The sequence below is a fragment of the Osmerus eperlanus genome, unplaced genomic scaffold (assembly GCF_963692335.1).
Source record: "Osmerus eperlanus unplaced genomic scaffold, fOsmEpe2.1 SCAFFOLD_321, whole genome shotgun sequence".
NCBI lineage: Eukaryota > Metazoa > Chordata > Actinopteri > Osmeriformes > Osmeridae > Osmerus > Osmerus eperlanus.
Window position 1 is genome coordinate 1 of NW_026911560.1, and position 27,475 is coordinate 27,475.

The 27,475-nt window shown below is 50.1% G+C and overlaps 4 protein-coding genes across 6 annotated transcripts; 3 read left to right on the forward strand and 1 right to left on the reverse strand.

Annotated features, from left to right (window-relative positions):
- Window positions 1-556: 556 nt before the first annotated feature.
- On the forward strand, window positions 557-8,900 carry zgc:136908 (Transitional endoplasmic reticulum ATPase). Its single transcript, XM_062455655.1, has 18 exons — window positions 557-708; window positions 1,632-1,743; window positions 2,085-2,257; window positions 2,547-2,689; window positions 2,881-3,011; window positions 3,113-3,244; window positions 3,796-3,898; window positions 4,145-4,278; window positions 4,512-4,647; window positions 4,791-4,903; window positions 5,839-6,003; window positions 6,117-6,239; window positions 6,542-6,754; window positions 7,157-7,335; window positions 7,480-7,609; window positions 7,753-7,911; window positions 7,987-8,138; window positions 8,311-8,900. Exons 1-18 carry the CDS (start codon window positions 686-688, stop codon window positions 8,420-8,422), a joined length of 2,433 nt encoding a protein of 810 aa, XP_062311639.1. The 5' UTR covers window positions 557-685; the 3' UTR covers window positions 8,423-8,900.
- Window positions 8,901-9,278: 378 nt separating this feature from the next.
- ndufb7 (NADH:ubiquinone oxidoreductase subunit B7) lies at window positions 9,279-11,164 on the forward strand. Its single transcript, XM_062455653.1, has 3 exons — window positions 9,279-9,553; window positions 10,310-10,478; window positions 10,882-11,164. Exons 1-3 carry the CDS (start codon window positions 9,442-9,444, stop codon window positions 10,961-10,963), a joined length of 363 nt encoding a protein of 120 aa, XP_062311637.1. The 5' UTR covers window positions 9,279-9,441; the 3' UTR covers window positions 10,964-11,164.
- Window positions 11,165-12,351: 1,187 nt separating this feature from the next.
- tecrb (trans-2,3-enoyl-CoA reductase b) lies at window positions 12,352-23,110 on the reverse strand. 3 transcript variants are annotated; one of them, XR_009929463.1, is made up of 13 exons: window positions 22,839-23,110; window positions 17,611-17,661; window positions 15,959-16,010; window positions 15,564-15,608; window positions 15,044-15,147; window positions 14,291-14,406; window positions 14,022-14,127; window positions 13,623-13,695; window positions 13,421-13,464; window positions 13,237-13,294; window positions 12,999-13,087; window positions 12,658-12,883; window positions 12,352-12,575 (listed from the first exon to the last, which is right to left on the reverse strand). XR_009929463.1 is itself a non-coding variant. In XM_062455651.1 (12 exons), exons 1-12 carry the CDS (start codon window positions 23,022-23,024, stop codon window positions 12,710-12,712), a joined length of 1,098 nt encoding a protein of 365 aa, XP_062311635.1. In that variant the 5' UTR covers window positions 23,025-23,110; the 3' UTR covers window positions 12,352-12,709. The 3 variants fall into 3 exon arrangements, 2 of the variants coding, with proteins under 2 accessions (XP_062311635.1, XP_062311636.1); XM_062455651.1 differs by having other exon boundaries at window positions 12,352-12,883; XM_062455652.1 differs by lacking the exon at window positions 22,839-23,110 and having other exon boundaries at window positions 12,352-12,883; window positions 17,611-18,230.
- Window positions 23,111-23,538: 428 nt separating this feature from the next.
- On the forward strand, window positions 23,539-27,229 carry dnajb1b (DnaJ heat shock protein family (Hsp40) member B1b). The gene is made up of 3 exons (XM_062455650.1): window positions 23,539-24,120; window positions 25,424-26,070; window positions 26,178-27,229. Exons 1-3 carry the CDS (start codon window positions 23,901-23,903, stop codon window positions 26,409-26,411), a joined length of 1,101 nt encoding a protein of 366 aa, XP_062311634.1. The 5' UTR covers window positions 23,539-23,900; the 3' UTR covers window positions 26,412-27,229.
- The last annotated feature ends 246 nt before the right edge of the window (window positions 27,230-27,475 follow it).

Sequence of the window (27,475 nt, forward strand, 5' to 3'; positions counted from 1 at the left end):
GTGTCCCCAGTGCACCTCCATTCCTCTTGGTCTCTGAACCGTTGTATCCATGTTATTTCTTGTGGTCTCGTGCATTTCTTTCTTAAGAATGAAATGGTTTCTGTTTTTTTTTGTTTTTGGAATAAAATTGTGAAATGAAAAACGTTTTAATGACCTCATTAGCAATACAGGGACTATTGGTTGTGTGTGTCTAACCCCAACCTCAGTAAGAGTTGAGTGAGAGAGGAGAGGGAGGGAGAGAGAGGAGAGGAGAGGAGAGGGAGAGATAATTGTTTTAACCATAAATGACACTCGTGAAATAATCAAAAGAAAAGAGAGAATCCTACTATTGTGGTTTGTAGTATCAGACTGATGGGGGGGGTGTCGGGGGGGGTCACATGACTACTGGGACACTTCCAGACCATGTGTCTAATGTCAGGGAAGGTGTGGGTATGAGTGTGTGTGTGTGTGTGTGTTTGAGGATAAGGGACAGGTGGGGAAGGGTGAGGCAAACAGACACAGAGCCCAGCGCTCACAGAGAGAGCTGCAACCCTCCAGACCAGGAACACAACCAGGACCAGAACACAACCAGGACCAGAACACAACCAGGACCAGGAACACAACCAGGACCAGAAGACAACCAGGACCAGAACACAACCAGCAGCAGAACCAGGACTCTCCTCTTGTGGATCGATCTGAGCTTCACATGCCTACCTCGGGGGCCTCTGAGTATGTGTGTGTGTCTGCGTGGGTGTGTGTGTCTGCGTGGGTGTGTGTGTACGCGTGTCTGTGCGTACATGTGTGTCTGTTTTGAGTGACAATTCACTGTATGTGTTTATCTCTATGTGTGTGCGTGTGTTTTTGTGTATGGTTTCAATCTGGTCTATATTCAGGTCAGTCACATGGGGAAAGGGGAGCTGGGTCAGAGGTGTGTGTGTGCAACGTTGTGTCTATTTGGGACTATGTGTGTGTGTGCATATATGTGTATCAGTATGAGTTTGTGTGTCTGAGACTGTGTGTCTGACACTGTTAGTGTGTGTATATTAGTGTGTGTGTGACCGTGTGTGTGACACTGTTAGTGTGTGTATATTAGTGTGTGTGACACTGTTAGTGTGTGTATATTAGTGTGTGTGTGACCGTGTGTGTGACACTGTTAGTGTGTGTATATTAGTGTGTGTGACACTGTTAGTGTGTGTATATTAGTGTGTGTGTGACCGTGTGTGTGACACTGTTAGTGTGTGTGTATTAGTGTGTGTGTATATTAGTGTGTGTATATTAGTGTGTGTGACACTGTTAGTGTGTGTATATTAGTGTGTGTGACACTGTTAGTGTGTGTATGTTAGTGTGTGTGTGACACTGTTAGTGTGTGTATATTAGTGTGTGTGTGACCGTGTGTGTGACACTGTTAGTGTGTGTATATTAGTGTGTGTGACACTGTTAGTGTGTGTATGTTAGTGTGTGTGTGACACTGTTAGTGTGTGTATGTTAGTGTGTGTGTAACACTGTTAGTGTGTGTATGTTAGTGTGTGTGTGACACTGTTAGTGTGTGTATGTTAGTGTGTGTGTGACACTGTTAGTGTGTGTATGTTAGTGTGTGTGTGACACTGTTAGTGTGTGTATGTTAGTGTGTGTGTGACTCCTCTCTGCTCCAGTCCAAAGGGAGAGGATTTCTCCACTGCGATCCTGAAGCAGAAACACCGACCCAACAGACTGATCGTGGACGAGGCCGTCAATGAGGACAACAGCATCGTTAGCATGTCCCAGGTCTGTGTGTGTGTGTTTCTGTCTGTGTGTGTTGTAACAGGCTCTCGTGTGTGAGCATTTACCAGTCTCAAGTTTGTGTGTGTTTATACTGTATGTACACAGTACATATATATATATATGTGTGTGAGTATGTGTGTGCGTGCGTGTGTGAGTATGTGTGTGCGTGCGCGTGTGTGTGGTGTGTGTGGTGTGTGTGTGTGCGTGTGTGTGCGTGTGTGTGGTGTGTGTGGTGTGTGTGGTGTGTGTGTGTGCGTGTGTGTGTGGTGTGTGTGTGTGCGTGTGTGTGTGTGCGTGTGTGTGTGTGGTGTGTGTGTGTGCGTGTGTGTGTGTGGTGTGCTCAGGGAAAGACGGAGGAGCTGCTGCTGTTCCGCGGGGACACGGTGGTGCTGCGGGGGAAGAAGAGGAGGGAGACGGTCTGCATCGTGCTGACGGACGACTCCTGCAGCGACGCTCGCATCCGCATCAACCGGGTGACGCGCAACAACCTGCGCGTCCGCCTGGGCGACGTCATCAGGTGGGGGGCCGCTCCTGGCTGAGTGTGTGTGTACATACAGTGTGTGTGTGTGTGTACATACAGTGTGTGTGTGTGTGAGAGAGGGACCTTACTTGCAGCTGGGGCCTAATTTGGGGCCCCTGTCTCTGCTGGTACCAGGGGCAGTGGTCACAACGCTAACTTGTGTGTTTGTACGTGTGTGTGTGTGTGTGTTTATGTGTGTGTGTGTATGTGTGTGTGTGTGTGTGTGTATGTGTGTGTGTGTTTGTACGTGTGTGTGTATGTGTGTGTGTGTGTGTGTGTGTGTCAGCATCCACGCCTGTCCTGATGTGAAGTACGGCATGAGGGTCCACGTTCTCCCCGTGGACGACACCATCGAGGGGCTGACAGGAAACCTGTTTGAGGTCTACCTCAAGCCTTACTTCCTGGAGGCCTACCGGCCCGTCCACAAAGGTAGCCCGCACCTGGGACACATCGTCCCTCCCTCTCTCCTCCCCTCCTCCCTCCCTCCTGTCTTCCCATCTCATGCTGGAGATCTCACACGAGCCTCCTCTGATATCCTCTGATTTGCGATGACATCATCCTCCCCCCCCCCCCCGACGTGTTGACGTCCCGTGACGATGACATCACTACTGTGTTGCCAGGTGACATCTTCCTAGTGAGGGGGGGCATGCGGGCTGTGGAGTTCAAGGTGGTGGAGACAGACCCCGCCCCCCACTGCATCGTTGCCCCGGATACCGTCATCCACTGCGAGGGAGATCCAATCAAGAGAGAGGTTTGTGAGTGACGTCCCTGAGGAGCAGGGGCGAGGAAGGCGGGCTTTAAGGCTGGCTCACAGACGGTTGGCCTGGAGTCATCGGTGCTGTGCTCTGATAGGACGAGGAGGAGAGCTTGAATGACGTGGGGTACGATGACATCGGCGGGTGTCGTAAGCAGCTGGCTCAGATCAAGGAGATGGTGGAGCTGCCGCTCAGACACCCCGGCCTCTTCAAGGCCATCGGAGTCAAGGTACACAAACACACAGTACACACACACAGTACACACACACACACAGTACACACACACACACAGTACACACACACAGTATACACACACACACAGTATACACACACACACACAGTACACACACACACACAGTATATACACACACACAGTACACACACACAGTATACACACACACACAGTATACACACACACACAGTACACACACACAGTACACACACACACAGTACACACACACAGTACACGCACACACACAGTACACACACACAGTACACACACACACAGTACACACACACAGTACACACACACACAGTACACACACACACACACAGTATACACACACATGCATCTGTGAACATCAGACTTTTCCGTGTGGTTGTTGTGTAAATACCCAATCGTCTGCGTGTCTCTGTGTGTGTCCGTGTGTGTGTGTCCGTGTGTGTGTGTGTGTCCGTGTGTGTGAGTGTGTGTGTCCGTGTGTGTCTGTGTGTGTGTGTGAGTGTGTGTCCGTGTGTGTGTCCGTGTGTGTCCGTGTGTGTGTGTGAGTGTGTGTCCAGCCTCCCAGGGGTATTCTGCTGTACGGCCCCCCAGGAACAGGGAAGACCCTGGTAGCCCGAGCCGTCGCCAACGAGACCGGCGCTTTCTTCTTCCTCATCAACGGTAGTGATGCGTTTCCTGTTCCTGTCTGAGTACCGTCGCAGAACCTGTTTTTCTGTGTGTCACGCCTTATACAGTCCCTGAGCTTGGAGCTGTTACGGATGTGTTTCCTGTGTGTCACGCCTTATACAGTCCCTGAGCTTGGAGCTGTTACGAATGTGTTTCCTGTGTGTCACGCCTTATACAGTCCCTGAGCTTGGAGCTGTTACGGATGTGTTTCCTGTGTGTCACGCTGAATGCGGTCCCCAGGTCCTGAGATCATGAGCAAGCTGGCCGGGGAGTCGGAGAGCAACCTGAGGAAGGCCTTCGAGGAGGCGGAGAAGAACGCCCCCGCCATCATCTTCATCGACGAGCTGGACGCCATCGCTCCCAAGAGAGAGAAGGTGAGGAGGGGGAGGAGGAGGAGGAGGGAGGGGAGGAGGAGGGGGGGATGAGGGGGGGGAGGAGAGGAAGAGGGGGAGGAGAGGAAGAGGAAACATGTAGTCATTTAGCAGACGCTCTTATCCAGAATGACTTACAGTACGGCCGGGAATCGAACCGGCAACCTTCTGATTAATAGCCCGATTCCCTAACCGCTCGGCCATCTGACACTAAAAGAGTGTGTGTGTGTGTGTAGACCCACGGGGAGGTGGAGAGACGTATCGTGTCCCAGCTGCTGACCCTGATGGACGGCCTGAAGCAGAGGGCTCACGTGGTCGTCATGGCAGCCACCAACAGACCCAACAGCATCGACCCCGCCCTCCGACGCTTCGGTTAGAAAACACACGCATGCACACTTGCACAGACCCACATGCATGACACACATATACACACAAGCAGAGACTTGGAAATGGCCCTCTCACACACAACACACACACACACACACACAAGGTAACGTGCAGGTGTGTGTCCACAGGCAGGTTTGACCGCGAGGTCGACATCGGTATCCCAGACTCCACTGGGAGACTGGAGATCCTGCAGATCCACACCAAGAACATGAAGCTGTCCGATGATGTGGACCTGGAGAGGGTGAGGAGAGGGGGGGAGGAAGGGGAGGAGCGGGTAGGAGGGGGAGGAGGGGGGTGGGGAGGGAGGTACATGGAGAGTAAGTGAAATATCTACTGTACGTGATTGTACCTGTGTGTGTGTGTGTGTGTACCTCTGTGTGTGTGTGTGTGTACCTCTGTGTGTGTGTACCTCTGTGTGTGTGTGTGTGTGTGTACCTCTGTGTGTGTGTACCTCTGTGTGTGTGTGTGTGTACCTCTGTGTGTGTGTACCTCTGTGTGTGTGTGTGTGTGTACCTCTGTGTGTGTGTGTGTGTACCTCTGTGTGTGTGTGTGTGTACCTCTGTGTGTGTGTACCTCTGTGTGTGTGTGTGTGTACCTCTGTGTGTGTGTACCTCTGTGTGTGTGTGTGTGTGTACCTCTGTGTGTGTGTACCTCTGTGTGTGTGTGTGTGTACCTCTGTGTGTATGTGTGTGTACCTCTGTGTGTGTGTACCTCTGTGTGTGTGTACCTCTGTGTGTGTGTGTGTGTACCTCTGTGTGTGTGTACCTCTGTGTGTGTGTACCTCTGTGTGTGTGTGTGTGTACCTCTGTGTGTGTGTACCTCTGTGTGTGTGTACCTCTGTGTGTGTGTGTGTGTGTACCTCTGTGTGTGTGTACCTCTGTGTGTGTGTACCTCTGTGTGTGTGTACCTCTGTGTGTGTGTACCTCTGTGTGTGTGTGTGTGTACCTCTGTGTGTGTGTACCTCTGTGTGTGTGTACCTCTGTGTGTGTGTGTGTGTACCTCTGTGTGTGTGTACCTCTGTGTGTGTGTACCTCTGTGTGTGTGTGTGTGTGTACCTCTGTGTGTGTGTACCTCTGTGTGTGTGTACCTCTGTGTGTGTGTACCTCTGTGTGTGTGTACCTCTGTGTGTGTGTGTGTGTACCTCTGTGTGTGTGTACCTCTGTGTGTGTGTTCCAGATCGCAGCAGAGAGCCATGGTCATGTAGGCTCTGACATGGCAGCGCTGTGCTCTGAGGCAGCGCTGCAGGCCATCCGGAGGAAGATGTTCCTCATCGACCTGGAGGACGAGACCATCGACGCCGACCTGCTCAACTCCCTGGCCGTCACCATGGAAGACCTCAGGGTACGTGTGTGTGTGTGTCCTTAACATAAGTTAGGCATCAAAACAAAACTCTCCTTCTCTCTCTCTCTCTCTCTCTCTGTCTCTCTCTCCCTCCTCCCCCCTCTACCCCCCAGTGGGCTCTGAGCCAGAGTAACCCGTCAGCCCTGAGGGAGACGGTGGTGGAGGTGCCTCACGTGAGCTGGGAGGACATCGGGGGCCTGGGAGAGGTCAAGAGAGAGCTGCAGGAGCTGGTGCAGGTGAGAGACACACACACACAGACACAGACACGCACACACACACACACACACAGACACACACGAACACACGCACACACAGACACACACACAGACACACACACACAGACACGCACACACACACAGACACGCACACACACACACAGACACGCACACACACAGACACGCACACACACACACACACACACACAGACACGCACACACACACAGACACGCACACACACACAGACACGCACACACACACACACGCACACACACACACATACACGCTCCAACACTCACACACTTCCCCTTCAACCCTCCAGTACCCAGTGGAATACCCAGATAAGTTCCTGAAGTTTGGCATGACTCCGTCCAGGGGCGTGCTGTTCTACGGCCCCCCCGGCTGTGGGAAGACCCTGCTGGCCAAGGCCATCGCCAACGAGTGCCAGGCCAACTTCATCTCCATCAAGGGGCCCGAGCTGCTCACCATGTGGTTTGGAGAGTCCGAGGCCAATGTCAGGGACGTGTTTGATAAGGTGAGGAGGGGGGAGGGGAGGAGGAGGATAGGGGAGGGGAGGGGAGGAGGAGGAGAGGGGAGGAGGAGAGGGGAGGGGAGGGGAGGGGAGGGGAGGGGAGGGGGAGGAGGAGGAGAGGAGAGGAGGAAGAGAGGGGAGTGGAGGGGAGGGGAGGAGGAGGAGAGGGGAGGGGAGGAGGATGGGAGGAGAGGAGAGGAGAGGGGAGGGGAGGAGAGGAGAGGAGAGGAGAGGAGAGGGGAGGGGAGGGGAGGAGAGGAGAGGAGAGGGAAGGAGAGGGGAGGAGGAGGAGAGGGGAGGAGGAGGAGAGGGGAGGGGAAGACAGGGGAGGAGGAGGGGAGGGGTAGTAGGAGGGTGAGGAGGATGAAACAAGCACAGGTGATAAACCCTGACCCCTGACCCCAGGCCAGACAGGCGGCCCCCTGCATCCTGTTCTTCGACGAGCTGGACTCCATCGCCAAGTCCCGGGGAGGGGGGGGCGGGGACGGGGGCGGAGCATCTGATAGGGTGATCAACCAGATCCTCACAGAGATGGACGGCATGACCAACAAGAAGAACGTGTTCATCATAGGAGCCACCAACCGGTAGGAAGGGAGAGAGAGAGAGACTCAGAGAAAGAGAGAGAGAGAGAGAGAGAGAGAGAGAGAGAGAGAGAGAGAGAGAGAGAGAGAGAGAGAGAGAGAGAGAGAGAGAGAGCTGTTGATAAGTGTGGTCTCTCTGCCCTCCAGACCAGACATCATAGACTCTGCTATCCTGCGTCCAGGCAGACTGGACCAGCTCATCTACATCCCCCTGCCCGACACAGCCTCCCGCACCGCCATCCTCAACGCCAACCTGCGCAAGTCCCCTGTGGCCCGCGTAACTAACACACACACACATACTCACACACACACACTCACACACATACACACACCCCACACACACACTTTGCCCTACTCCACTGCTTCTCTTTCCCCTCCCTCCCCCCCCTTCCTCCCCCTCCGCCCCCCCCCCCCCTCCAGGATGTGGACCTGGCCTACCTGTCTCGTATCACGGAGGGTTTCTCGGGGGCCGACCTGACGGAGATCTGCCAGCGGGCGTGTAAGCTGGCCATCAGGGAGGCCATCGAGGCTGAGATCAGAGCAGAGCGTCAGAGGCAGAGCAAACCAGGCACCGCTATGGTCAGACTCACACACATCACAACATATACACACACACACTGGCATATGTTTCCTTACCCCCCATCCCTCCCTCAGGAGCAGGGCTACGACCCCGTCCCAGAGATCAGGAAGGATCACTTTGAAGAGGCCATGAGGTTCGCCCGGCGCTCCGTCAGCGACAACGACATCCGCAAATACGAGATGTTCTCTCAGACGCTGCAGCAGAGCAGGGGCTTCGGGAACTTCAGGTACCGCAACCACACACACACACACACTCACACACACACATACACACACACATACACACACACACTCACACACACATACACACACACACTCACACACACATACACACACTCAAACACACGTACACACTCTTATTCTCTGTTGTCAGTCTCAAGCCACCTTCTCTCTCTTCAGGTTTCCCTCAGATGCTCAGCCCGGAGGTCAGGGGTCAGGGGGGTCAGGGGGGTCAGGGTCAGGGGGGTCAGGGCCGTTCACAGACGACGGGGATGAGGACCTCTACCAGTGACCTTTCACCTTTAACCTGGGTCAGAAAAACAACTAAAAAACAACTATGTCATCATCTTAAGTCAGGGACAGATGAAGTATGGTTTGTCAGTGTTTAACCTTATTATAGTTTTGCCGTAAAGCATAAGTCTGGTAACATTTTTGGATGGAATTAGATATTCCAAGCTGATATTTTGGAATATCTAAATATTTAAATGTATGAATATTACCTTGATTGGCCAGCTGCCAGAATCTTAAAATTACATCACTTCTTGATGATTTATAAAAGAGTTTGAGGATGGTACCTCAAATTGTACCTAGTTGATGTGAAACATCTACTATGTTAACTTGTTCTGCTGCCTGTGAATGATTGTTTGATGTGTGGATCAGTGAATAAAGAGATTCGATGTTATGATTGACTAACATGTAGGCTAGTGTTGCTGTGCAGTGTGATACCCCCAGATGTAAAGAAATAAAGTTCGTAACGATGTTTGACTGTCTTTGAGCCTTTAGTTACTTTTTACAAATTGCTGGCCTACTGTTACACTGTTACGCACTTTTAAGTAAAGTGGATCTGAACTTTTTAAGTCTGTGCAAAGAGCAGGATTTTTCAGTGAGCCATTGTTAGCGACACCAGTTGACAAAAACGAATTACGCGGTATTTCATGCATAACAACGTAGCAACAACGTAGCAACATGCAACAGACAGCAGTTAGACAGTACTTTGTGTACGACCATTTTAATGAGACACAAATTGCTTTACAAGGTGCTGTCATTTTAGATATTTTGACGGTAGTGGGGTTATTCCGACTTGAGGGAGTCCGAGTACAACTGGAACCAAACTGTAATCGGGAGGTGTTTTACTGATGTACTGCTCGTCGTGTTTATTTCCGTTTTGGAGCGGAAGTAGCTAGCTGGAGTTTGTGGAGGTGACCGAATGGCAGATAGCAGAATTACTCGACAACTCGAGTAATATATCTGTGCAAAGATCAACAGGAACATAGAAGTAATTCTATTTATTGTACAAATCCAGTTGGCGTAATGGGGGCCCATCTTGGAAGACGATATATCACCGAGACGGAAACGGAGCCTGACCCGGCCAAGCCGTTTGGATTCGACCCCGACTTGGGCTTTGACGAAAGGAAAGAGAGAGGTTCGTAACTAACCTCAACCCGATGGTTCATATGTTTTGGTCAAACCCTCAGACATTGACCTGACAAAGTTTTGGCAACGTTGTTAGCTATCTCCTTGTTCATGGACAGTGTCTGACCGTTCGCCGAGTCAAGTTTACAGCTAGCTTAGCCACACTGACATTTTGGCTTACTACTAAATTCAAGGGGCCAAGCTGGATAGCTAGCTACGTGAAACCGAGTGGCTAACAAGTTTGCGAGCTAACTATCTTGTTAGCGAGCAACCAAATAGGAAGCATCTTGTGGGAACCGTCTTTATTCCCAAGCACAAATCATTTATGGAATAATGTAGCCGAGCGTGAAGCACACGCATTCATAGTCATGTCCATGTAGTCCAGTTAGCTAGGAGCAGGTGTCTTAATCATCTTCTCTACTGATAGTCATTTGCATTGAACTTTCTACAACAAGTAGCTTTCATCAAGGTATTGTATTGAGTTGCCTTATGTTGAGTGGTTGTCCCAGAATTGTAATTTAATATATACGTCTGTGTGTGCGTGTGTGTGTATATATATATATATAATGTACATCTGTGTGTGTGCCTGAGGTTCATGTTTAATTTGTAATTTGTTAAACTACATGCTACCCGCAATGTTTTTGGGGCTATCTCGTTGTTTATGATCATTGACCTATGCACTTTTGTAAAGCTCTCTCTTGGAAGTCGCGTTGGATAAAAGCGTCTGCTAAATGCATAAATGTAAATGTCCGCCTCCCTCTGTCAGAGATGGTGGCGTCCCAGGAGCAGATGAACCTGGCTCAGCTCCCTGTAGAGCAGAGGGACTACTGCGCCCACCACCTCATCAAGCTCATGAAGTGCAAGAGGGACAACTGGCCCAACTTCCTGGCCTGCAAGCACGAGCGGCACGACTGGGACTACTGCGAGCACCAGGAGTGAGTGACCAATCACCTTTGGTTCTGTAGTCACTCCAGGAGCGAGTGACCAATCACCTTTGATTCTGTAGTCACACCAGGAGCGAGTGACCAATCACCTTTGGTTCTGTAGTTACACTAGGAGTGAGTGACCAATCACCTTTGATTCTGTAGTTACACTAGGAGCGAGTGACCAATCACCTTTGATTCTGTAGTTACACTAGGAGCGAGTGAACAATCACCTTTGATTCTGTAGTCACACCAGGAGTGAGTGACCAATCACCTTTGATTCTGTAGTCACACCAGGAGTAGGAAGCAGGAAGGATTGTGTAGTAGGAAGGATTCAGTGATGCCCTCCTCATTCAGACCTTCCTGTGTTGTATGAAGTTAACCCCCCTCCTCGCTCTTGTTCCTGTTTCCATAGCTACGTGATGCGTATGAAGGAGTACGAGCGTGAGCGCCGGTTGCAGCTGAGGAAGAAGAGGGTGGAGGCCCAGGCTGCGTGATGAAGACATCCTCTCTCCTCCTCCCTCTCTCCTCCTCCCTCTCTCCTCCTCCCTCTCTCCTCCTCCCTCTCTCCTCCTCCCTCTCTCCTCCTCCTCCCTCCCTCTCTCCTCCTCCTCCCTCTCTCCTCCTCCTCCCTCTCTCTCTCCTCCTCTGTGTACATACCTGCTGTTCGTCACAATAAACAGACAACCTTCCAACTCCCCTGTCCTGCGGTGTCTGTTGATGGCTGGGACAGAGTGTGGGGTTAGGGTAGAGAAAGGCAGATAGTACACACATGCGTGAAAGGAGTATATTCCGGGGAGGATGGAAAGGTGATGGTGGTTTGTCTACTGGGTGTTTGTGAGGGAGAGAGGGACTCTGTACGGCACACATTGGGTAGGTGACACAGAAATACGAATGACGAATTACTTAATTACCCTCCTAATTAAGACTTGGACCCCCCCAAATGAGGTAAAAACAACAGGTCGGGGGGGTCGATACATTTATATATCGTTCTTACCTCGTAAAGATTACTTTACGCCCTGGAGAAGAAGCTGACCCCCCCCGGTTATCATTGTATAATTCGCACTCTGTTTCAAACTAAACTAAAGAGAATCTACCTGAGATTAACAAGCGTTTGGCGGAGAGTAGAGAGACGATATTTATGAAACTATGTGAAGGTTAAGTCCTACATCTCACATGACCACTATGTAACTTAAGTTAAAATAAACCATTTAAAATTAGGATTTGAACCCAGGCTGTTGCGGTACTGCCCCAGCATGTCTGAAAGAGCACGCACACTAACCCAGTGAGTTAACAGGGGAGCCCTGCTTTCTTATGGTTTTCTGACACCCCAACTCTGCAGGTTGTTACAAATAGATAGTTCAATGTCAAATTTTATGTTGGAGGGGAGATTGTTATGATCCCTAATAGCTAAGTGGTTAAGGATGTAGGCTATGTGAGGGGTCTAGTGTTCAAATCTGGCGGAAGGATCTTCTTACAGCTCAATTTTTGCCAACATAACATATTACTTAACTGATATCAGTTAAATGAATTTTCAATTGGTTTGAGCAAGATTTGAACCAGGGGTACCGTGTTTGGCAGTAGATTCAATGGTACACATGTATACCCACTGAGCCACAGAGGTTTCCTACAAAGTTACTTTCTACAAGACAGTAATTGCCCTTATGACACTACTAAATGCCAAAGGACAACGTACACTTTGTTTCTGCTAATGCCAAGTTATAAAACAGAATACTTGAATATTATTTTGGTAATGCGTCGTGTAGGTCTTAAAATGTCTTAAAAAGGTCCTAAATTTGACTTGGTGAAACCTGCAGGAACCCTGTAGAAACACCTTTGTGTTTGGGATCCTAGAAAGTCCTAAAAATCCAGACACGCGCTACGGTTTTGGTTAACCTTTTTATTAATAAATTACACCAACAAAATTAAAGTTCCAAGGATGGAACAGCCAAACTGTTTGTCAACATTCCAATTTTGAATGAATGGGTTCCATGGGGTCTCACAATGCAACTGAATCCAGTGTAGCGTAAAGCTGAGGGGCTGGAGGAGGGGAGAGCATCGCAGAACGGGGTTAAGGGGAGGGTGGAGGGAGAGCGGAGGGAGGGAGGGGTAGAGGATGAGGGAGGGGTAGTTGTTGGATGAAGGGAGGAGGGAGGGGTAGTTAGAGGATGAATGGGGAAGGGAGGGGTAGTTAGAGGATGAGGGAGGGAGGGATAGTTAGAGGATGAGGGAGGGAGGGGTAGTTAGAGGATGAAGGGGACGATAGGGGAGCGGAGGGAGGGGTAGTCTCTGAACTCCTTGAGGTAACTGCGGTGCTTGCCCTTGGCCCACACGGTCATCTGGATGAAGCCCACCAGGGTGAAGAAAGCCACGGGAGCACACTGGGTCATCACCGTGAAGCCCAGCCACGACCCCAGCTGCAGGGAGGAGACGGGTCACACACACACACATCACACCTCTGTGTTTGTGGAAGTCTGTCTGTGCTCCTGCTGCCAACCAGGGGGCAGCAGAGCCACATGGGCAGCAGCTCACCTCGTAGGTGTAGTTGGGGCAGGAGACCAGCAGGAACACCCAGGTGAAGGGGTTCTTGGTGGGGTACGGGATCTTCCTGGTCTTGGAGCCTGCGGAGGGGGAGAGAGAGAAAGGGAGGGATGTGGAGAAGACATTTGCTTTAGTCATTAATATGTATATGCTAGAATATTGTGTTAATAAATATAGGAAGGTTGTCTTTGTGCGTGCATGGTGCATGCATAACTAAAGACCCAGTTACCTGGCGGGCGCAGGTTGCGGAGGGCGATGTGGATCGAGAAGTTGCCGATCTGACAGAACTGAGGAAGGTAAACAAAGGAGACAGAGTTACCACGGCAATGGGACAGGAAGTGCGGACTGAGCGCGTGCAGACACTGGGACAGGAAGTGCGGACTGAGCGCGTGCAGAGAGGAGGGGAAACTTACCAGGAAGATGATGAGGGCCATCCTCACTTGCTGTTCACCGTATACTGGAACACACACACACAATGACTACAAACGCACCTGTTTATGTGATACAGACATGCTGCTTAGTATTTGTGTGAGTGTTTATGGTTGTGAGTGTGTGTGTGTGTGTGTGTGTAAAAAAGTGTACTGTCTGGTTGTGTGTGAGTGTGTGTTTACTCACTAGGAGGTGTGTATAAGGGATGGTTGATGTAGTAAGCCATCCAAGCAGCAAAGCCCCAGTAGTATGTACAGTTCTGAAACACAAAACAAGGTCAGGGTTCAGGGAGTGTGTATGGTTGTATGTATGGTTAAGTGTGCCTAAGTGTGTGTTTTATGGATGTGTGTATGGCTGTAAGCATGCGTGTGTGTATGGCTGTAAGTGTGTGTGTGTGTCACCTTGAAGATGTTGCGTAGCGGCATGGTTGTGAGTGTGTGTCACCTTGAAGATGTTGCGTAGCGGCATGGTTGTGAGTGTGTGTGTGTCACCTTGAAGATGTTGCGTAGCGGCATGGTTGTGAGTGTGTGTGTGTCACCTTGAAGATGTTGCGTAGCGGCATGGTTGTGAGTGTGTGTGTGTCACCTTGAAGATGTTGCGTAGCGGCATGGTTCCGTGGGAGAAGCGATGGACAAACAGAGTCTCCAGTAGTCTCTTCACATAGTGGAAGGAGTGACACATACAGGCCAGGCTGGACACACACACACACACCAGACACACACACACACACACAGATCAGTGCAAAGTCCCTGACACATTCTCTGAGTAGAGTGTTCTGTAGGCTGAGGACACCAGTCATGGTTCTATTTTCACCTCTTTTCAAAAACAAACCGACAAACAGTGTGAGGCCTTACTGCACGACCCAGTGTTTGCTGGTGGTAAAGTCGTATTTGGGGGCGTAGATGAAGGGAACCCGGAAGTAGAACATGAGATAGAGGAGGAGGGGACCAGCGTACTCGGTCAGGAACACCTGCAGAACAAAGAGACCAGAGAGAGAGAACGGAGAGACCAGAGAGAACAGGGAGAGAGAAGCAAGGATAAGGGATGGATAACGATGATGACATGGTTTGTGCCAAGTGTCCTGAGTCTCACTGGCCCTCCTGGTGAATATATTTCCCACCCCTCCTCCTTTCCTCCTCTTCTCTCCCCTCACTCCCTCTCTCGCTTCCCTGCGCTGGCCCTGTTGCCTCTTAACCCTCCTCCCTTCCTGTCCCTCATTTCCCCTGCTCTCCACTTCTAGTTCTCTCACTCCCCCTATACCTCCCCCTCTCTCTCCCCCCTCTCTCTCCTCCCTCCCTCCCTCTCTCCCCTTCTCCCCCTCTCTGTCCTCCCTCTCTCTGCCTCCAGCAGGGTTATTGTGACAGGGGCTTTAATAGCAACCGTCTCCGAAAACACATTAACAATTAGGTCACACACAAACATTCATAGACACACAATCACATTCATACACACATACAAACACACATACGCAAAGATTCATACATACACAAACACACACAGATGTATTTTTTGCTACGTGTGAATCATCAGACAATTGACAGTTGCACATTTATGTGTGTGAGGTACTGTGTGTGTGTGTGTGTGTGTGTGTGTGTGTGTGTGCTCACAGTGACCCAGCTGATCTGGGCTCCCAGGTCTCTGAAGTAGAAGGTTGCCGTGGTTCCCACCGGGAGGTGCTGGAGGACGTCCTCATCCTTTAAAGACTTCCCCTCTGGAACACACAGTCAGAACACTCAGTCAGAACACTCAGTCAGAACACTCAGTCAGAACACACACAACAGGACAGTCATTCAAACATTCTTTAAGTAGGACAAAACTGCATTGGTGTTAGGTAGGACATACCAGGTTGAAAAAAAAAATTCTACCTTTTGAAACTTTTTTCAATCTTTCAAAACTTGTCTTTTTCATTTTTTGTAACCTTTTTTAAAGTTTTTTGGGGAAAACCTTTTTTAAAATATTTATTTGATTATCTTTTTAAACTTTTTGAAACTCTTTTTTCCAAAAGCCTTTTTCAACCTTTTGAAATCCAAAAAAATCTAAATATTTTTGAAGACTAGCTTACATTTATGTGTGTGTGTTACTCACGGCTCTGACCTAACACAGGACGGGGAGGGCAGCTGTACTTACTGGAGTCCAGGCGGATGGACTGTCTTGCAGGGTACCACTCTGGATCTGAAACACATCATGGAGGAACAGGACTGGGTCAATATGCTTCCATACTTTCTATCCTTTGGAAAAATATATTAGTAAGTAATATATAAGTTTTTCAAAGGTTGAATTTTTTTCCACACAACACGAAAAGGTTTCTAGTTTTTGGGAAACTTTTTTTTTTTTAAAGAATGTTCAGCCTTTCAAAACTTTTTGCATTTTTTCCACATACAAAACAGTTTACAACCGTTTCTCTTGAAAGGCAATAAGTGTTTGTTTTTTCAAAACTTTTTTTCAATGTTTTTTTCGTTTTTTCTGTGAACTTTTTCCAACCTTTCAGAAAATAAATCTGTGTTTGTGTGTCTGTGACTCACGGCTCTTGTGGAACATGGACTTGATCTCCCCGATTGTGGCATTTGGCTCTACCTGCAAAACATGGTGTCAGTGGGAGATACAGGAGACACACACACACAGAGCATGGCAGGGATTAACGGTACATTTAGCCGTGCCCACACCAACTGGGCACCGGGCATTTAGCAGCTGGTAACAAGTCTGGAAACACACACACACACACAACACTGCACGGTGCCAACAATGACAATCTGCCTTACATAAAGTCACACAGACAAGACCTCAAATAACAAGGCATGTACACTCACACACACACACACACACACGCACGCGCACCAGACAGGGTAACCCTCAGGATTCATGTTAAGTCGCACGGTTTAGGGCCAACGCCATGCACCCCATTAGCCAATCAGACAACCTTAAACCTGGGGTGGCTGGAGGCTTAGACCCCCCGCTCCTCCAGTCCTGGTACCCATGCCACCCTGACCCACCTCGCTACGCAGCTAGCAGGCTGGCTGTTAGCAAACACCAACGCTGGTTGTCAGTCTAAATATTAGCATCGTGTCTGCCTTTATTATGATGACTTTACCCCTGTGTTTATCACATATAGTCTTTCTATCCTGTACAGACACTACTGTGACGTAACACAGTTTGTCTAAACATTCTATCCTTGTCCAAACACTATTATGACATGTTATGACCAGTGTAAACATTCTATCCTCTCCAGACACTATTATGACATCACACAGTAAACATTCTATCCTTGTATTTAAACACTCTAAAGATCAGATCTAACCCTCAGGACTACAATTCCCAGGAGGCCTACTGCTGTGCCTCCATATCAGGGACAACCCCACCTCCCGGTCAGAAATGACGTCGCTATGGAAACTGTGTTAAGGCGCCAACATGGTTGGCGAGGTGCGGTAATCCTATCGAAGGTCACATGATACCTCACAGCTCCCGGGGACTTCCTCTGATTGGCTGACTTGCTGACCTGTGAGACGCAGTAAAACCACACCTGGCTAATGCAGGTAGGCTAACAGCTAACAACACACTGGCTTACTAACACCTGGCTAATGCAGCTAACTGCAGCAAGGCCAATAAACATTAGTATCATCGAGGTTACTGTCATAATAATAAAAGTGTTTTGTCACAATAAACATTACTATCATAATAAATGCCACTGTCACAATAAACATTTCTGTCATGATAAACGTTAAGTGTAATACTAAACTTTACCATCACTAAAACTATCGTCTAACAAGGCTGAGTAGAATTTCCAGGATTAAGCTGCAGCCTTGTTAGGATCACCCGCCAACACACACACGCACGCACACACACACGCGCTGCCAACACACACACGCACTGCCAACACACACACGCACTGCCAACACACATACAGACACACACACGCACTGCCAACACACACACACACACATTAAGACTGGAGCCTAGCTGCCGTCTCAGGCACACACCTGCTGAAACATTTCGCAAACATCTACTGACATTTGGCGCGTGCACACACACACACATTTCTTTACCACTTACAAACAGATACAGTCAGCACGGCTGCACAACCTTACAAGAGCAAAGTAAATGCACAGTGGACATCACACCAGCACACACACCACACACACACACACACACCACACCACACCACACCACACAGTCTCACCTTGTCCAGGAAGCAGAGCTTGTCCTTGGTCTTGGCATCCAGGATCTCCACCTCAAAGAACACAACAGCTTTCTTAGTTTTCTTGGCAGGCTTGCGTTTGCTGGGGGCCGCGGCCTGCGCCGGGCCAGGCGCCGGGCCCCCGTTCTTCTTGGGGCTGGACGCCTCTAGAGCCAAGGTATCCATGACGACACTCCGGCCGGGACACTTCGCTTTCTCCCTGCTGTCGCTGCTTCACCTCTGTCTCCCTTTAAGGTGCTTCCCCGTTTGGTTCTCTCCTTCTAATACCGCACTCGTTATTTTGTATTTTGTCTGACTTGCTGGCTGACTGACTGGCTGGCTGACTGACTGACTGATTCTTCTAGATCCATTCACAGGGAAGAGCTCAGCTGTGGAAATAAATCTCTCGCTCTTTCCTCTCCCTCACTGCCCTGCCTCCCTTCTCTCCCCCCCGTCTCTCTCTCTCTCTCTCTCTCTCTCTCTGTCTGTCTGTCTGTCTCTCTCTCATTCCTTCTCTTCTGGCACGCTGCTTTATTTAACAGCCAGCCAGCCAGCAGCTTTTCTCTCCATTTGGGCTTCACACAACTGGCCCTCACACACACACACACACACACATAGGTACACACACACACATAGGTACACACACACATAAAGTAATGACAGTAGTGATCTTGTAAGAAGCTTATAAACACATTTCTGGCTTTGAAACATGACCCCGCCCTCCCCCCATCCCCGACCTATGACACCTGAGGAACCCCCCCCCCGAGGAGCTCCCAGAGAGGAAGTATGACAAACAGCCGCCCCCCCCCCCCCTCCACACTCCCAGGCTAAATATACCCAACTAGTGCGTAAGCACCCCCACCTTCGTTTTGCCTCCGTTTCTCTGTTCACTTCCATTACCCCACTTGTCCCCCCACCCCCACCCCCCCCCCTGAAAATAGACACCCTCTCCAGCCACACACACACTAACACACACTCTCTCCAGCCACACACACACTAACACACACCCTCTCCAGCCACACACACACTAACACACACTCTCTCCAGCCACACACTAACACACACACTCTCTCCAGCCACACACACACTAACACACACCCTCTCCAGCCACACACACACTAACACACACTCTCTCCAGCCACACACACACTAACACACACACCCTCTCCAGCCACACACACACTAACACACACTCTCTCCAGCCACACACTAACACACACACTCTCTCCAGCCACACACACACTAACACACACCCTCTCCAGCCACACACACACTAACACACACACTCTCCAGCCACACACTAACACACACACTCTCTCCAGCCACACACTAACACACACACCCTCTCCAGCCACACACTAACACACACACTCTCTCCAGCCACACACTAACACACACTCTCTCCAGCCACACACACACTAACACACACCCTCTCCAGCCACACACACACTAACACACACCCTCTCCAGCCACACACACACTAACACACACACTCTCTCCAGCCACACACACACTAACACACACCCTCTCCAGCCACACACACACTAACACACACTCTCTCCAGCCACACACACACTAACACACACACCCTCTCCAGCCACACACACACTAACACACACTCTCTCCAGCCACACACTAACACACACACTCTCTCCAGCCACACACACACTAACACACACCCTCTCCAGCCACACACACACTAACACACACACTCTCTCCAGCCACACACTAACACACACACTCTCTCCAGCCACACACACACTAACACACACTCTCTCCAGCCACACACACACTAACACACACCCTCTCCAGCCACACACACACTAACACACACACACTCTCTCCAGCCACACACACACTAACACACACCCTCTCCAGCCACACACTAACACACACACTCTCTCCAGCCACACACTAACACACACCCTCTCCAGCCACACACACACTAACACACACACTCTCTCCAGCCACACACACACTAACACACACCCTCTCCAGCCACACACTAACACACACACTCTCTCCAGCCACACACTAACACACACACTCTCTCCAGCCACACACTAACACACACTCTCTCCAGCCACACACACACTAACACACACCCTCTCCAGCCACACACACACTAACACACACCCTCTCCAGCCACACACACACTAACACACACTCTCTCCAGCCACACACTAACACACACACTCTCTCCAGCCACACACACACTAACACACACCCTCTCCAGCCACACACACACTAACACACACTCTCTCCAGCCACACACACACTAACACACACACCCTCTCCAGCCACACACACACTAACACACACTCTCTCCAGCCACACACTAACACACACACTCTCTCCAGCCACACACACACTAACACACACCCTCTCCAGCCACACACACACTAACACACACACTCTCTCCAGCCACACACTAACACACACACTCTCTCCAGCCACACACTAACACACACTCTCTAAAGCCACACACACACTAACACACACCCTCTCCAGCCACACACACACTAACACACACACTCTCTCCAGCCACACACACACTAACACACACCCTCTCCAGCCACACACTAACACACACACTCTCTCCAGCCACACACTAACACACACACCCTCTCCAGCCACACACTAACACACACACTCTCTCCAGCCACACACTAACACACACTCTCTCCAGCCACACACACACTAACACACACCCTCTCCAGCCACACACACACTAACACACACCCTCTCCAGCCACACACACACTAACACACACCCTCTCCAGCCACACACACACTAACACACACCCTCTCCAGCCACACACACACTAACACACACCCTCTCCAGCCACACACACACTAACACACACTCTCTCCAGCCACACACTAACACACACACTCTCTCCAGCCACACACACACTAACACACACCCTCTCCAGCCACACACACACTAACACACACACTCTCTCCAGCCACACACTAACACACACACTCTCTCCAGCCACACACACACTAACACACACTCTCTAAAGCCACACACACACTAACACACACCCTCTCCAGCCACACACACACTAACACACACACTCTCTCCAGCCACACACACACTAACACACACCCTCTCCAGCCACACACTAACACACACACTCTCTCCAGCCACACACTAACACACACACCCTCTCCAGCCACACACTAACACACACACTCTCTCCAGCCACACACTAACACACACTCTCTCCAGCCACACACACACTAACACACACCCTCTCCAGCCACACACACACTAACACACACCCTCTCCAGCCACACACACACTAACACACACCCTCTCCAGCCACACGCACACTAACACACACCCTCTCCAGCCACACACACACTAACACTCCTTTTCCTTCCACAGGAGGGTGATGATACCACAGACTCTAGCGGCTTAATCGGGGCATTCCCCTCGGTGTGGACCCCCTTCTAAACGCTCCAATGGTCAGGTTCCTAGCATACAAATAGAAGACAGACTTCCTCAGTCTGCGTACACAGCAGGCCTTAGGACAACAAGGCACTCAGGCACCACCTTGTGGTCGAATGGTAGAACTACACCAAGAAAATACTTTTTTGCTTTTCAAATGGGCCTTTAGGATTACATGCCGGCTGGCCTAGCATGGGTTTGAGGCAGGGCTATGAGGCAGGGATCTGAGGCAGGAATATGAGGCAGGGATTTGAGGCAGGAGTTTGAGGCAGGGATATAACAGATGATGTAGCTGTGTCTCCACTCAATGGCTGATAGCAGGGGAGAGAGGAGGGAGAGAGAGGAGGGGGAGAGAGGGGAGGGAGCGGAGGGATAGAGGGGAGGGGTGGGTGGGTGGAAGAAGAGAGAGGGGAGAGAGAGGAGGGAGAGGTGTGGAAGGGACGAGAGAGGGGAGAGAGAGGTGTGGAAGGGAGGAGAGAGGGGAGAGAGAGGTGTGGAAGGGAGGAGAGAGGGGAGAGAGAGGTGTGGAAGGGAGGAGAGAGGGGAGAGAGAGGTGTGGAAGGGAGGAGAGAGAGAGGAGGGAGGCCAAACATACAGGCTGGGCCAGTTCTATCTCCTGCTACCTGAAACTAGCTGCTTCAAATCCTGCCTGGTGGGTTTCCCGTGAAACATTTACACAAACACCCTGGAGAAGGGCTCGGGATTACATGAATTCCTGCGTCTGTATGCCTGTCTGTGTCTGTGTCTGTGTGTGTGCATTACTGCATCTGTGTATTGTGACTCTCTGACCCGGAGAAAGCACTTGTATTAGGGGGAGTCAGGTGGCTCAGCGGTTAGGGAAGCGGGCTAGTAATCTGAAGGTTGCCAGTTCGATTCCCGTCCGTGCCAAACGACGTTGTGTCCTTGGGCAAGGCACTTCATTACATTACATTTAGTCGCTCTTATCCAGAGCGACTTACAGACTTACACTTCACCCTACTTGCCTCGGGGGAATGTCCCTGTACTTACTGTAAGTCGCTCTGGATAAGAGCGTCTGCTAAATGACTAAATGTAAATGTAATGTATTAAGAGAGAATGAGCGATAACGAGGCCCTACCGAACAATAGCCAACATGTATCAACATCCGCTAAAGAAAATAAATAAACGCAACAAAGTTTACGTTATGAAATCTGTTAGGACCTAACAGATTTCATAACGTAAACTTGTTCTGTTCCAGTGAATGAAGCACCTAACAGTTAGGTGCTTCATTCACTGGAACAGATTCCGGGTCCCCTCACATCACAAAGGGCAAGGCTACATCGTTGTGAAAGAATCGTTTACGTTTAAGAATCGCTGACACAGCGTACTTGACTGTTCACCTGCTTGCTGTGTGAGGCAATGCAAGATAAGAATTCTGGAGGCGATCCAGCCCCAAAACACTGCAGGAAACAGGCTTTCAGAAAATGGAAAACGAGTGACAAGTAAAAAAGAGCATAATCAATAATCATGCGTAATTTGAGGGAAAAGCGATAGGTAGTTTCGCTGTAAGATACACAACTATGACTAAAATGTAACTCTCGTTCAAGGCCACAAAAGCCTTTCATTCCGACTGCTGGCTGACATCGGCGTGACAACAAAGATGCGAGCAGACATATTCCTCTAACTCTAAACTAAACACGGCCACTTACGACCCCTCCTTGCCCCCGAGGAAACATCGTGAACACATTTCCAAACATGATTGATAAATCCCCATTAAAATGTTTACAGTAACAGTGGCGGTTATGCTATCTTACCTCGTAGTGCTTCATCTTGACAGTGCTGCCAAATCTCCTTCCTCTCTCATCCAAGGTGAGTGACAGCGGAGCGGACCAATCAGCGGGAAGGGAAGCGGGAGAAGCATCCAATAATATTGCAGCATCCATCCGTGGCGCCTCGGCCAATCGACGTGGTGGAGATCCCACCGGTTCCGCCCCAAACATCGGACCCGCGACCAATAGGAAGGCAAGAACCCACGATGGACTGATGCGGCTGGACCAATGAACTTGAGGCAGATAAATTGTATTATCGGACTGATTCTGTCATTGAACAGTAATTCCTCGCTCATACACACCGCGGGGTTCTGCTCTGTAGAGTCTGCACGTGCGGACACACAGATGAGAGGAGATTACAGGCTTCTATATCCAGACATAGTGGCACTGTGCGCGTGTGCCTAGTGGGTCTCGTTAAAACAAATAGAAAGCTAAAAGGTCTTTGTTCTAATGGGGAATCAACACAGTCACATTTCATGGAATACTTCAATGAAGTATCAAATTTAGCCCCGTCAAAAGTCTGATATCAACACGCCTGCATTTGTCCATATTTCCGCGTCCTCAACTGGAGTGATGCTTTTCACTGGGTCACTTTCTAGCAAGTGCATTAACGCTTTTCCGTCTTGAGAAGCGGAGGCGTGTCTATTGAACGTTTAACGCTGGTGACGCGACGGTAGGCGTTCCCCCTCTCGCTGTGGATTTACCGTGAGAAAGGGACGCTCAGACCGTTCTTGAACGTGGTGGAAAATTCGCGAACATTCTACAGCGGTACAAAAGAGGATAACCGAGGGTAGTACGCAGGATAATCCCTCAGAGTGCGCAGCAGGCTAACCCAACGTAAAGCAGGTGTGTGAAACGTTGACTACTAGGCTAGGAGTTTCTGGTTACAGTTCTCAGTTGGCGCCTTGGTCAACCATAATACTTTATTCTGCAACAACAACAATCCGCTTCGTCAGCTGAAGTTGATTCATAACAAGCTCAAGGAGTTGTAGTACTTTAACACCTATTGGACACAATCCTGTCTGGAATAAAGTCACTACAAACTAGATGGTCAAGATGGGGAAGGATTACTACAGCGTTCTAGGAATACAGAAATCAGCGTCTGAAGACGAGATTAAGAAAGCGTATCGAAAGCAAGCTCTTCGTTACCACCCGGACAAGAACAAGGCGCCGGAAGCCGAGGATAAATTTAAAGAGATCGCCGAGGCGTATGACGTCCTCAGCGATCCGAAGAAGAAAGATATTTACGATCGGTTTGGAGAGGAGGGTGAGTGATGTGTCTACTTTATTAAGTTGGAAAAGGGAAGATAAATATTATTTTTTTTCGAATGTTCACACACTTTCAAGTATTAGCCTATTACTTGATTCTGTTTCAACAGCAAATAACTTTTGGTTCTGTATATGACGTTACCTAGATTCGTCTGGACTAGTTTTGTCCGGTATCGGGAGCCAGGTAAACCGAAATTCCGTTCTCAGACGAGTGCCAACAAGAATCCCTGTCGTACTATTAATAGATACGGGGCTGGTTTAAACAAAACAAAGGCCTCCGTTTGCAAAGCTGTGATTGCGCTGTGATAGGTCACTATTTGAAGAGGTGTGATTGCTGACTGCTGATTAGCTCGGCAGGTACCAGCCTACTGGAAGGATCTTTCTGATGACGTTTCGCAGGTCAACGCAGAGGGTTCTGCGTTGAGTTTGTCATGTCAGCAAAGTCTGAACCACCAGTGTTTTGTGTGCGCGTGCAGTTTAGTTGGTACTGCCTGGCAGAGGTGTCAACTTCGCATTTAAATGTCAACTTTGTAAGGCTGGGTGTCAATCTGCCCCACCTCTCATATGCTAAAGTCTGGACTTTCTGGACGGAGTCTCTACTTGATGGCTCTCCCACCCCCTTGTGTAACTTTCTTGGCATTGCTAGTCATATGTTGATAAATAAGAGTCAAGATTTGGTCTGATTGGTCGTCCTTGTGTATGAAAGGAATTGTGAAGCATTGTTCTGTGGATTCTTCATCTCCTGAGACCTTCTCCTCAGTTCTCCCTTGTCCTACTGTCCTACTCCTTGCTCACCTCTTGCTTTCTCTCTGATTTACAATGATCATGGTAGAGTAGGTAAGATTTAAAGCCTTCATTTTGTAACATGTTTGCCTTGTAATTGATTTCATTCATTTGCAATGTTAATAAATGCGTATTCCATTTTAACCTTACTTTGACCACTCTAGCTCTGATTTAACCCATAGTCAAATAACTGTACTTCTATTTGTATTGGCATTATTTGGTTCATGTTAATACACTGTTAAGTTTCCCATCTTCCTTTAAACCATAGGGGAATTAGTTTTGGTTGTTTGGCCAATATTTAACCCCCTATAACTTTAACAACGGCAATATAAAGGCTTTCAAGCCAGTAGCAAGTATTTGTGGTGACACGTGAAACTAAACTCTCTCTTTCTGTCTCCCTTTGTCTCTGTCTCCCCCCATCCCCCATTTCCTTCCCCTCCATCCCCCATCTGTCGTTCCACCCCACACCTCTCTCTCTCTCGCCCCCCATTTCTCTAACCCCCCCTCCCCCCTCCCAGGTCTGAAGGGCGGTGCTCCGTCGGGCGGGGGGCCCGGGGGCCCTGAGGGCCCGGGTACACCCAACTTCAGCTACACCTTCCAGGGCGACCCCCACGCCATCTTCGCAGAGTTCTTCGGGGGTCGGAGCCCCTTCGACCACCTGTTCGGCGGCGGTGGCCGCAACGGGGAAGACATGGACACAGACGACCCCTTCAGCCGCTTCGGGGGCATGGGGCCCGGGGGCATGGGGCCCGGGGGCATGGGGCCCGGGGGCATGGGGCCCGGGGGCATGGGGTTCCCCCGCTCCTTCAGCGCCGGGATGGGGGGTCAGGGCGGGGGCCGATCGAGGCGCCAGGACCCCCCCGTGGTGCACGACCTCCGCGTCACCCTGGAGGAGGTGCTCACAGGCTGCACCAAGAAGATGAAGATCTCCCGCAAGCGTCTGAACCCGGACGGCCACAGCACGCGCTCCGAGGACAAGATCCTGGAGGTGGAGATCAAGAGGGGCTGGAAGGAGGGCACCAAGATCACGTTCCCCCGGGAGGGCGACCAGAGCGCCTCCACCCTGGCAGCCGACGTGGTGTTCGTGGTGAAGGACAAGCCGCACCCAGTGTTCCGCAGGGACGGCTCCGACGTGGTGTACCGCGGCAAGGTGTCTCTCAAACAGGTGGGGGGAGTCGGCCGCTTGCCACACTTCACACTGAGTGTACACGTTCAGAGGTGTGTTTACAGTGTTGCAGTGTTTTCAAGGTTCTCTCTCCCCTCCCCCCTCAGGCTCTGTGCGGCTGTACCATTAACGTCCCCACCCTGGAAAAGCGGACGGTTCCCGTGACGACGAGGGACGTGGTGCGCCCGGGGATGAAGCGTCGCATCACGGGGGAGGGGCTACCGCTGCCCAAACACCCGGATCGCCGCGGCGACCTGGTGGTCGAGTATGAGGTGACGTTCCCGGAGAGGCTGAGCCAGAGTGCCAGGGACACCATCGCAGAGGTGCTCCCCTCGTCCTGAACCTGCCTCTCAGACGCACCCCGGAACCTTCCGAAGACTCCAGACGTTCTAGAACATTCTACAGACTGTAGAATCTGGACTTGAGAGATCAGAGGCATTTTAGAGAGAGACAGGCTGATGAAGATATTACCTATCTCCTAGCCCCTCTCTCCTCCCCTAGCCCCTCCTCTCCGAGCCCCTCTCTCCTCTCCGAGCCCCTCTATCCTCCGAGCTCCTCTCTCTCCTCTCTCTCCACACCCAAGGTTGTGGATCTTGCTGCTTGGTTCTGATCTCTGCTGAAGGAGATTCCTCAGGTTGGACCACGGTGCTGTTGATGATGTTGATGTTGTTGATGATGTTAATGATGTTGTTTTTAAATATGTTTGGGTCAATCTCTACTGAGAAGAGTCTGGTGTAGAATGGGAACTGGTGCCAAAGTTGAACAGCCATATATGGGCTTCCTGTGCCAGCCAGACTCTAATTTCCTGTGTGTGTGTGTCTGCATGGACGTGTGCAGGGATGTTTTGAGTGTAGCTGTGGGCTTAGTTCCGTGTGGGAACACGGACTACAGATCTAGAATGTCTTACTTGTATGAGGTTTGCACAGAACAGAGTGCTGCTGTGTGGCTTCAGGTCCAGGAGAACATCCTCAAACTCCTAACTGCATTTGTGGAACATGAAATGAGAAAGTGCAAGACCAAATAGATTTTTTGTTAATTCATGAGAATGTATTGTAATCTCTCATTTTTATATATTGTGATTATGTCATGTACAGAAAAAACGACCATGTATTTTTCTGACATCTGTTTTATTTGAAATAAAAGTTTTTTCGTGCTTTGATTAATGATTGGGTTTCTTTAGAATGTTTTTACACGTGTGTGAGAGTACAGGAAGTGAGGTAGAAAAGGAAGTTATTGGTTGGCTGCTGTTGCCGGAAGGTGATCGTACATGATGATGATGATGATGAAGAGCTGGACCCTACTGGTCCCGTGACACGTCAGCAGACTCTGAGGTTAGACACACACACACACACACACACACACACAGGCTCACAGATTACATACAGTGATGCCAGGAGAGTTTTTT